The 12,431-nt window shown below is 39.0% G+C and overlaps 1 protein-coding gene across 1 annotated transcript in view; it reads left to right on the top strand.

Moving 5' to 3' along the window:
• Positions 1-2: 2 nt before the first annotated feature.
• LOC106906249 (ubiquitin-associated and SH3 domain-containing protein B-like) overlaps positions 3-12,431 on the top strand; it is a 55,195-nt gene continuing 42,766 nt past the window's right edge. The window contains exon 1 of the mRNA XM_088011469.1: positions 3-422. Coding sequence (XP_087867595.1) covers positions 295-422 — 128 coding nt within the window. The 5' untranslated portion in view covers positions 3-294. The remainder of the gene's footprint in view (positions 423-12,431) is intronic.

Genomic DNA, 12,431 nt, shown 5'->3' with positions numbered 1-12,431 from the left:
CTGGATGTAGCTGCAATCTTTCTCTTGGTTCTGTTGTACCAGTGTAGTTTTGTGTGTCCACTCCGCCGGATTCTATAGGCTCGGTTATCGGATCTCATTCGCAGTTTCCTCCAGTGGGCGGAGAAGCAGCCGCACAGCGCTGCTCGCAGCTCCGCTCCCCTCAGTGCTTCCCGCTGCCTCAGCTCTCCAGCTCATGCGGACCAGCTGCCGAGGCTCATGGACTAACCGCGGGTCTGACCGTGAGCTGTAACGGACTCGGGGTAGGACTGCTTGACGCCGGTGGAGGACTGGACTATGGCGGCCAAGGAGGACCTGTACAGCAAAATTCTCCCCCGGAGGCTTCGCCAGAGCCGACCGGGCTCGATGAAATCCAGCTCCAACCTGGACGTGCTGTTGTCCATGGGTTTCTCCAGACACAGGGCGTAAGTAGCAGGACCCGAACAACGTATGGCTCTTGTGTGTGTGTGTGTGTGTGTGTGTGTGTGTGTGTGTGTGTGTGTGTGTGTGTGTGTGTGTGTGTGTGTGTGTGTGTGTGTGTGTGTGTAAAGGCAAAGGGGGGGACGGTGCAGCTGGGGACACGGCCGCTGGGAGAGCTCTATCGCTGGGAGGAGTGGCGGACCGGTCAGACGCGGCATCTCTCCGGTTAGCTGCTCATCCTTAAATAGTGCTCGACACAACACTAGAGTGGAACAGAGGAGGGAAATAAATAATTATACTCATAAAAATGTTTGCAAAAATTAAAAAGACCGAAAAAAGTGTCGGAATTAGTCAGTTGTCTATGGTTATAAGAGATGTAAATGTTAGCTTCATATTTTACCAAGAAATTTTCTCATGCTTTTTGAGCAGCAAGAATTACTGTTTTATATCTAAGTGTTAAAATTTAATTGTAAATACTTATTTCTAAACCCATGTGGGACGTCAGGACCCTTGTGTTAGTTACTGACATGTTAAAGAGCAGCTGTCATGCCGGTTAGTCAGGAGGCATGAAGTCATGACTCCCTGCCTGAATGTGAGGCTTCCAGGGCGGGTTTAGAGGATGTTCAGCTTCTTTTTATTGATAAAAGTTACAAATAAATGATAGTTGTGTACTTTCTTCTCTAAACGGTTCCATATAACACCATTTCTAGAAATGTCTGCATCCATATATATAAAAAAGTTAGAATAATTAGTTGATTAGTTATAATTATATTAGAGGTAGGTTGAGACAATGATTTTAATTGCATATTTTTTGACTTCATGAAAATATAATAAATTAGAACAGCTCAATGCAAGGTATTTTATAAGCTTTCAAAAATGCAGTATGCAAATGTCCTGCTGTCCTGGAGACTCTTAAAAATCCCAGCCTATAGTATGTGCAACATATCCATTTAATGCCCTGACAGTATGATGACAAGTAAAGTGTAGCAGTATAAAGAAAAGGCTGCTAACTTATTAAAATAAGAAGCAAACAGATATCCTTGCATTTGTGAACATTTTCACAATCAGTCATTTCAGAATCGGCTTTATTGGCTAACATTGCGAGCACAATCAAGGAATTTGACTAGACACTCAGCATACAGACATTAAGTATAAATATATGAACTTTAGAAGTAAAGCAAAAATATCGCCATGTTAGAATCACATTGCACCAATTAGAAACTACTTAGAAATGACTTTTTTTTGTTCAAATATACTCCTCATTATATTTTATTTCTTCATTAATACATTCTACAAGAGAACGTTAAAGATAGCAAAAAGATATCTATATAAAATAATATCACTTCATCAATGAATTAGTTGCAATGAAAACCTGATTAATTTCATGGCTGTGTATATTTTCTTTGGGGCCACATGGCTCTAAAGGTTTAAGAAATTGTTTAATTTTCTCTCATAGCATGCCTAGTTATATGTTCATCCAGTTTAATCAAAGAAAGGTATGTTTGTTCCTTATTCCAGTCACCCTGACTGTGGTACCGGCCTCTTCTGGGTGAACGATTTAAATCTAAAGCCGAAGTTAGAGATTGTGTCAGAGGTTAAGAGAGATGATCTATGGTGCCGAGGAAATGAGTAGGACTTTACCTACACTAAAACTTATGTTGGGGTTTACATACACAGTTAGTGATGCCTGTTTGTTTCTGAGTGTCTTTGGTGTTGTGCAAGATCCTTATTACCAAGAATTAGTTCCAAGTTTAGTGGAGTTTACTGACGTTCATAGTTTTGCTTACGTTCTCACATTTTATTTTAGTAAAATTCTGATTCTGTTTAACAAGAAAATCAGCTAAGAAAAAAAACCAATATATAAACATGAAATTATCAGTTATTGCTTCAGCTATGCTTACCTGTAGGACGGTCTAAGAGGAGAATTGGAGGTGTCGAAGTGCTTTGAGCTCTCTGTTGTAGGTGGGAGACGTATATACGGTGACAGGACAGCACATTCCTGTTAAAATGTCAGGTTTCTCATAGAAATGAGAATTTGATTAAACCTTTCATTTTCTTACTTCCACTGTGATTTTAGGTGAAAAACCACCACATTTATAGTAGAAAAAACAACATAAAAAGTCACTGATTTATACATAGGAACACCCTTAAATTAATACTTTAGTAAAGCACCTATTTCCTTTTTTTTCTCTTTTTGTGGTACTAGTGACCCTAATTGACAGTAATCAGACAGAAAATGGATGCAGAACAACATCCAACACCCTTAAACCTCCTAGAACATTGTTGGATAGAAACAAACTGAATGTTTGGGCCATAAGTCCAAATGGTATGTCTGCACATGACTGAAAAAAACCTCTATACCCAGGTTGAAACTCTGGTGGTCCCATCATGTTGGGAGGTTAATTTTCTTCAAATGAAACTAGAATTTTTGTGAAGATGAATTCAGTTTAAGCTAGTTTGAAATGTCAGTTCTGGTCCAAAAACCTTTTGGATGTTTGCTAGGATGGTGAAACTGGAGAGAGATTCTGTGTCTCTTGCAATGATAATTACGCTGAATGTGGCATTTGAAAAAGTTGGCGTACTTTAACATGTATGCATAGCAGGCTGAACCGAGCGCAGGACACACGGCAGTCACCTCGCTCTCGCCTTGGAGGGAAAATGCTGTTTCTCTTTCTCAGCTGACAGCAGTTTAATGACACAGGACGTTCTGAGCTCCGTTTGTGTTTGTCATGTAAAAACAGCAGTCAGTCGCAAATTCCTTTAATTAGGTTAGAGCTCCTTGTGAACGTACCATTAAATGCATTTGTGCCTAACACTGACAGCTATGTACATTAAGGGAGGAATAATTTGCAAAATCAATCCATTTTTGGTTCAGTTCTTTATTCTTCTGTATTATGGATATCATACAGTGATGTAGAATCTGAGGAAAAGAAGATAGTTTGGCATCAGGCCCGTCACTGTGACTGTTCCAAACAGCAGCAGTTCTGTTTTCAGCTGTATATTCTAGTTTGTCACCTCAACATGAGGCAACACAGCCCACGCATTTTAACTTTTAAAGTCAGCACGAAAAGCTCCGTTGTGGCAAGCATGACATGTGAAATGTACGCAAAAATTGAACATCTAAAATGAACTTGGCTATCCCGAACAGAACGAAAATGTAATTCTGAAGAGCGTGCATGATTAACTCCTTTATTCTTGAAGATGTGCTTGAGGAAGGACTGATGCAGCCTGAGATGAGGAGGTGAGATTATGTGGTTAGAGGAGCAAATGTGAAAAAGAGCTGAGCTGAACAATACGGTATGCTTCTCTGAGAGGATTTGCTTCATGCTAAATAGGATGCAACAAAACAGGCTAAAGTTTTTCTGGGCTGCATAATAGTGTAAAAAACATCATAAAGAGATAAAAACACAATTAGTGCAACAATATCAAATTCATATTCTCAACAGCAGTTCAGTACTTTCACATCTTAAAGCTGAAGCAGCCTCTTGGTTCTGTTTTTGATCTTGCTGTACTGTTTACCTGACGGCAGCAGAATCAGCAGAATGTTTTCAGTTGTCATGCCAATTGTGAGCAAACTTTTGAAATGCCGTAACAAAGATAAAACAAAAATGTGAATAAGACGTGTTTCCTAGTTTGTAATTTCATCAGATGTTGGAGCTCGGGATGGCTGCAGTAAACAGGAAGTAGAAGTTGCAAACTAGCATGGAGGACAAATCTCATAAAACTGGACAGACTCCCCACTGTGCAAGCTGAAGATTTGGACTTTCTCTGAGTTCTGTGCTACTATCAACTTTTTCTAATGTGATACTTCAGAATGTGCATAATAAACTGTTGATGATCCAACATCTGTTCCTGATCCTGGACACTCCAATAAACCCTTCAGCTCTTCCTCACTATCCTCTGCAGGGCCCACTTGATTGCTGATTTATAATCATAGTGTAACTTGAATATATTGTAAAAAATCTTTCATAAGATTATCTGACAAAGTAAATAAATAAACGCCCCTTGTTCCCATCAGATCACAGCTGTAGAAAATCAGTAATGAAAGCTTGTACTTATCCTCCATATCTGCAGACTTCCCTTTTTTCCATTCATTCGGCCATCATTGGGAGTCTTCTGACCTCTCACAGTCAGACATATGCTCCACATTGTGTGTGGTTTGCTGAATGGACACAGAAGATGATGGCAGGCCCCCAGGCAGGTCTGCAGTGGCCCTATGCAGACTCCCTGAGGGAAGCCACAACCTCTTTTATCATCACTACAGGCTCTGACATGACGTCTGGCCTCCCTTTACGACCTGAGCTCCCCGACCCACTAACTATCCTGAGCATTTTCAGCTCCTTCTTTTGTTGCTATAAAATTCTCAAACATCTCCCTGTTACCAGGAGACTACTTTTGGTCTGGAGAACAAGAACATTTTGAATTGGTTGAGGTTGGAAACTTATCCTTACTTCTGCTTGCTATTACTTTTTTAGCTTACGAATTAATAAAAATTAGAAGAACTCCGCCTGTTGAAATTTTGTTTGCAATTTTTATAAAGCATTGACTTATAGACACCAATAAAATAAACCCAAAAATAAAATTCTGGTGCTGTTAGCAGTCCCCAATTGTTTGCAACAGGAACAGAAGCGATGTGTTTGAGCGAGAGAGCAGTTGCTGTAAAACAAAACAAAGATTGACTGATTATGGTGATTAGCACCTTATATTAGCAATCGTACTCTTAGCATGACTAAAACAACAGCCTCCATTTGTATTCCTGGAGTATGTAGATTCTTACCTTGAATGTGAGACTTTCCAAAAGGTTGGCACCATTTTCAAATCCCTAACTTCTCGTTACAGAGGCTGAAACTTAAAATGAGTGGTAGCACCTCGCAACGTCAGACTGGTGCTAAATGCTGTTCTACCCATTCAGTTTACCAGTGTTTCAGGAACCCCTGATCATTCATGGAACTTCTTTTCAAAAAATTTTCTTTAGAAATGTGGACGTTAACAATAGCGCCGGAGACATCTTTGCTGCTGCAACATGTTTAGCATTGAGATGCCATTTAGCTGATAGGCTTCAAGTTTAGTACAACTTGAAGAAAAGCATAGTTTTTACCAGCATCCCTTCAGATTGTTTTTTTAAGCTAAAATTTGCCCCAAGTAGGAAAAAGACGAGCTGCTTTGTCATCCATCACTGCTGATTGCAGATATCAGCTGTGCATCAGTACAGGTGTACCAGAAACTGTATATAAATACTTAACTGATCCTAAATTTGAGTGTTCTTCATTCGGTTTTTACATTCAACAGTGTAGTTGCTAGCAAAACCCAATGGCTATTATTATTCATGATGCATTCACTGACCAGAAAAAGGATCAGATGTTTCTGTGTCCAGCTGATCATCAGCCCGGACTAACTGAAAAACTAATTCCGGTACGCAGCCAATTTCCTACTGCATTTCTAAAACTGAATTGTTACGACTAACAACACATAGATGGAAACTGGAGAAGAAGTGTATCATCCTGGAACCAGGAAGCGGTCGTGAGTCGCCTGCACACGCTCGTGAAGATAAATCACTTGAAAACAGAATTGATTTTTTTTTTCACATCAGTCCTCTTCCCAGAGAGCAAAGGCTTCCAGGAAGTCACAAGGTGCTTCTCGTTTACGTGGTAAATGTCAGCCACGTGCATGTCGGCCAACTCTTAATGTAATGATCAATTATACATGAAGCAGAGTCATGCTTGTTGTTTTAGGAGCTCTGTAAATGTCTGACTGGATGAGGGGACAAACGATTTGTTTAGGATTGATGGTCTTTGCATGAATCCTCGTGGTGCTGCGATGTGACAAACTGTTCACATCTCTGATGTGAACAGTTTTTGTTGGATGATTAAGACGTGTTTTGTGCATGTAAAATGTTCTTAAGAGTGTTGTATTTTATAAGTCTCTGCCTTTTGGGGTTTTGCAAAGGAGCAGCAGCAGCATAGATTTTTTTAAAACAGCAATACATTTGAGCAGACGGGAAGAAATTCAAGAAGATGAAATGTATGTTTTGAGTGTTGCTGAAACCAAGATACTGACTATAGAACCAGTTATTCTAAAGCATTTGTTAATACAATATAGGGTGTTTTCACACCTGATAGTAGAGTCGTCTTGGTTTGATTGGGAACCAAAATTGCAATATTTGTTACAGCTGGTGCGATTTGCTTTCACAGTGCACTGTGCCAAATGAACCAAACGTTTTGAAAAACCTGTTCCCCCTCCTCACCTGTGGTGGCGCTGCACCAGGAACCACTGAAGGAAACGAAAAAGACACTGAGTGCAACTTCCTTCGTCAGGAAATGTAAACAAAGCCAGCTATATTTTCATCTGATCTCCTTTTCATTCCACTTCTGACCATAAACCATTTCTCTCGCTATCGCCAGACTTGCATATTTGTTTTGGTTGTATTTACCCAGAATGCCGTGTGCTATAGTCCATTTTCTGCTTTTGAAGTATTCTCTGGTCTGCTGGGCATTCACATACGCATTCAAACCACACCAGAGTTCACTTCAGTCGAACCGAGACCGAGATTTGTGGGCGGGCCAGAGTTTGTTTTTTTGTTCTGCATCAGAATTCGGTGACACATTCACACCTCCACAAACCAACCGGACTTTCTACACAAACACACTACAGGTGGATTAAAGCAGACTAAATACCTACAAAAAACGTCTGTAAGTATTTACTTTAAAGCAAATTCTTGCACATTTCACATATTATATTTGTGAATATAATATGTGAAAGAAGTGCATTATAAGAAATGCATATGGATCATTCTTAAAATGTAGATCTATAAATAAGCAACATTTATTTATGATATTAATGGAACAACTTCTTACTATAAAATGATCTATTTGCCTAGGCAATGCTATAATTGTCATAACTAACAATAGTTGTCATAATTGTGTTAAAACGATTTGTAGTTCAGTAGACTATTATCTATTGGACTCACATGGACTTTAACGTGTTTATATTATCAATGCGCCCCCTGGTGGATTCATCACAGACAAAAGAATAATACACATCTTTTATGAGATTAACTCAAGGTGTTATTGGACTGGATAAGACTGTGTCCCATGTGTTCATTGGGAAACATTCATTTATTTCTCCATCTTCCCTCGTGTTTAATTACTATTCACAGGTATATAAATGTAATAGTTGTTTTTTTTCTAAGAAAATAGTGAAACAAAATGTGAATCAACCATTATTTGTGTCTTTTGTATTGTATAACATTTTTACATTTACAATGAAATACAAGAAGAAAAAAAAATCTTTTAGCATGTGCGCCAATGAGCCGACGCTACCAAGAAAATCCAGAAACGGACATTTATTCCGCAAATTATCTGGAGTTATGTGGCACGAATAAGTCAATCTGCGAATACTGAACAGTGACTAGGTGGTGGTCCACTGTGTTTTAATGCTTTTTATGACTGACATCCATTAACTTTTTGTATTCGAACATTAAAACATTAAAACAGATACAGTGCTGTCGCTAACAAAGGGCCAACCTGGACCTTTTAGGACAACTTCTTGAAAAAAAAACTTTTCTATCTTAAATCAACATGCATCTGTTGCCTGCTAATGTTCTGATGAATAGACTGTCACTTCCTTTGTAGATTATGTTGAATTTATTTTTATACCAGCTGCTGTCCAAACTGACACGCAGAAAGACTAATCTCCTGATCTGGATCTGAACACAGTGGAAGGTCATAAACGCCGATATTTAACTGCAAACTTTGTCTCCTGTGACACAGCTGGGAGACAAACACATCGCTCAGCTCTTAGGCTCCATATATTTTCTGATTTGAAGGAGGAAAAGGAAAATGTTCAGAATGCTAACTCCGTTTCTTCTGTATGAGCCGCATATAGCATGGGAACTCTGAAGCGGTGTGGAGTTGCTATCTCATGAATTATTGAATCATTTCCTTTTTTTTTTTTTAGCTGGGTGCCTTTGAAGTGCAGATGATTGTGAGCCTTTTGCTACGTTGGCAGCATTCAGAAGATGGTTTCAGCTTAATGGGAACACTTTTACAAGATTTTAAGAATCTAATTTATTTTTATTCATGCATTTGATGTATCATCATCATACGGCTGCATCGTACAAGGTTAGATAAATGTCACTAACCTCCTTCCTGAAATAGGAGAGGACGATCGCTGCCATCATTTATTGGTGCACTTCAGCATGGGGATGGTATTGTAGTCCATTTGAAGCTCTGTCCGGAAACAGACAGCACTATCAGATTATAGGCTCATTGTCTCTACTCAAATGTCTCACTGAGGAAATGAAAGGTAGTCCCACTGCTGACTGAGGAGGCCAGTCTGCATCTCATGCTAACGGTGGTGGAGCAGCAAGAAAGAATCTACATGCAAACTTGCTGAAAGTTTTGACTTATTTGACCAATTTAGAAAAGATGTTTCATTCTCCCATGAGCAAGGACGCTCACATCGGCTTCCAGTCTGTAACAAAGCAAAAATTCCTCACTGCAGCCGATTTGAAAGCTCATTGTTGGCTGTGAAACACTGAGTGATGAGAATATAAGGTCTGAAGTTCACCTGGGTGTTTTATGCTCAAAGAATTAAAGTCTAGTTAATGCGACCATATAATTGCGCAAACTGGATTTACAAAAAATGGAAATATGCCGGTTTAGAAAAAAAACTCAAGTTTTTCAATAAAAAGTTTTTGTGCTGGGATTAGGTTTTTTTTAATTATCTGTATCAAAATTTGCATATTTTGCAAGACTGCAGTGCTAACACTTTAGTCACAATGACTTCTGCCATTTATTTTCATACACTCAGAAGATTAGAAGTTTTGTTCAGGTTAATGTTTCATGGTGTTTGTGACTTTTTTTCTCACTTTGAGGGAAAGCAAACAGCGCTGAGTTCCCAGAAAACAAGAGCAGCTGCTGACATTGAACTAGTTTCTGCTATTTCATCAGTTCACTGATATCAGCTGTAGGTCAGAGGTAAACACGTTTAACAAATTTTAACCATTTAGGCTTAAATTTCTGTTAACAGAAAAAGGAAACTCATTCATGTGTCACCTTGGCTTCATGACACTCCTGTTTGTCATCATAACCATTTTTGCATTGCTTTGGCGTGGAGGTATTATGGTTGCGCCTTTTATCTTTTCAAAATTTCCTGTTTTGTAGTGTCTTTGCCAAAGCACTAAAATCCCCTGTCCAAAAGAGGATAGAGACATTGGAGAAGCAGGAAGATACATTTATTGTATGTTTTTTCAACCATTATAAAATAAAAAAGTGTTTGCCTACAGTAACATTAAAAAAAGGTAAAATATTATTTGAAAATTGTTTCCACAAAAATTGATGTTTTCAAACTTTTATTTCTCTTCATTTGCACACCGCTAACGAAAACCCAACATTTAAGATAAAGATATTGCATCATATCAATAATAAAAATTTCCTACAGAAGCGTGGGCTTATTGAAAAGTAGTTTTGATACTTGCTTTAAAGTTACTTTCAAAATTTACTTTTAACCTGACAAATAAGCCTCAACAGAAAATATAATCTAGTGTATCATTGTTTGCTTTGAGTGACAAAATCAACATTTTCACTAAGACATAACTTCAAATTGAGCGTATTCAGATATTCTTTTTGAAGAGCGTCCCTAAAACATTTGAAGGAAAATGCAGTTTGGGAAAATCGTTACAATTCTTTTTTTACACTCTACTGTCTTTCTTTGGCAAAGCAGCCAGACGTTTTCCTTGCCACTAATTTACTAAAATAAGGAAGACTGTAGATATTAGTTTCTGTGGCAGTTCCATTAATACTGTGTGTATTGGCAGATGTTAACATGCGTGAACTATTAAAACAGAAGTTATACGTGTTGTAACCCTTGTGTGTGTGAGGACTGAGTGATACGGGTGTGGCGTCGGTTGGACCCATTTGTAAACACAAGGGTTAAAGGGGGTCTCCACTTAAATATTGATGGATTTTAGCCATCGTCCTTTGCATAGGTACATTTCTGATTTGTAGAGAAGGTTGTGTTGGCAATGTGAGTATAGAGACACACTGATTTGCGTATCTCGTGTTTTTGTTTGTCTGCTTCTCCTCAATTCGAGTGCCTCACATCTTGTGACGGGAGATCTGATTCATTCAAATTATGAGACACAAACACCTGAACAGAAATGAATCATCATTTCTTTTCATGTAGGCGGGTAATTAGGGCTGCTTACTCTTTTGGAATACCTTGAATAAAACAGATTTTTATCATTTTTTTGGATTTTGAAGAAGGTTTCAGGTAGCCCTGGTATTAAACCCCTCCTGAATGTATTTACTTACTTCCACCGTTGCTTAAATGAATTCCTGTCTCAGCATTTGCATGATCTTCAGTTTGATTCATCAGGTCCAGGCCTGCTGGGATTCCCCCTCTGAATGAGACATATTGAATAGGTGAATAAAGTCGTCAGTGGGTGGACTACCCTGAGGTTCTCCCCAGACAGTCGGACAGAAAGTTTCACACTCGGCCCTGGGTTTCCCTCCAGCTGACTGGTGACAAATAGCACAACCCCCATTGTTGTATCTAAAACTAAACCACTGGCTGATCAGAGCTCTTAGACAACAGCAGAATCTCACAATGTGTCATATCAAACCTCATGTGTGTGAATGAGTCATTGTGAACCTGACTAATCAAGGTTATACAGATATATTCTCTGGTTACAGTTAGAAATTATCTTTTTACTTTTGCTAAAACTCTTTCCATGTTCTAAGAGTTCCTCTGTATGAATTAATGAAGCTGTAATTCTACTAAATGGTATGTTACACAAGATCATACACAAGGAAGAATTGATGCTGGTGTTGTGTAAGAAGAAAGACAAATCATATGTAATTGTGGTAGTTTTGCGAGAAATTGCAAAGCCAATATAGATAACCTGCATTTCTTGACTTTAGCTTTCTTTTCTAATGTCTGTCGGTGAGCTATAGCATCTCAACTTTTAAAGATGTACCCCAGCTGTGTTTGTCACTGCTACAATCCACAAAGCAGGACAAAAAATATTCAGATAGGAGAGCATTAATACAATCAAACACATTCAAAATATCCTACCAAAAATTGCTTGCAAGCAGACCTTTTAGGTTGGTATATAATGACAGTCATACAATCTGGTCATGCTGGATAAGGGTTCCTCTCTTAAACGTCAGACATCGCTACATGATGAGCAGAGCTACATGTTGAGCAGAGCTACATGATGAGCAGAGCTACATGATGAGCAGAGCTACATGATGAGCAGAGCTACATGTTGAGCAGAGCTACATGATGAGCAGAGCTACATGATGAGCAGAGCTACATGATGAGCAGAGCTACATGTTGAGCAGAGCTACATGATGAGCAGAGCTACATGATGAGCAGAGCTACATGTTGAGCAGAGCTACATGTTGAGCAGAGCTACATGATGAGCAGAGCTACATGTTGAGCAGAGCTACATGATGAGCAGAGCTACATGATGAGCAGAGCTACATCTGAAGCATCTGAAGAAATGTCACAGGAGGTTGAGTCTGCATACTTCTGGTGTACAGGTTTAATTTACTTGTACACTCCGTGGATTATATTCACATTCACATCAGTTTTTTACAGAGAGCGTTTAAAGCAAAACAAACTGTACTGTGTCACTACCATGTCTGTGTAGTTTGAAGGATATACTTGGAAAAACATAGGGAGTGGTGAAGCTGGAAATTAAATTATTCATTTTCACAGGGTAAGAGTTGGAGCCATCCAGCTTTTGTATAAAAATCAATATGGACCTTCACAACATCATATTTCAGACCGCGCCTTGCTGCCTCCGCCTGGATACGGGCTCTCGGTGCGATCCCGGCACATTTTAAAAATTCATAAACCAATGCAGCTGCCTGCTCGGGCAGAGAGAAGACTCCTTCTGCATTACAACTCTTCAACCTCTAAAGGTAGATTTGACTCACTGAAAAGTTTTAAGAAAAGGAAAATTAGAGACTTTTGGAAAGTTCTCCTGACACCCACTCTGACTGACG

Source organism: Poecilia mexicana, unplaced genomic scaffold, assembly GCF_051168715.1.
Source record: "Poecilia mexicana isolate PSO_F unplaced genomic scaffold, ASM5116871v1 scaffold_13, whole genome shotgun sequence".
In the NCBI taxonomy this organism is placed as follows: Eukaryota; Metazoa; Chordata; class Actinopteri; order Cyprinodontiformes; family Poeciliidae; genus Poecilia; species Poecilia mexicana.
The sequence above is the reverse complement of the archived record's forward strand: the minus strand, read 5'-3'. Positions and strand labels throughout refer to the sequence as shown.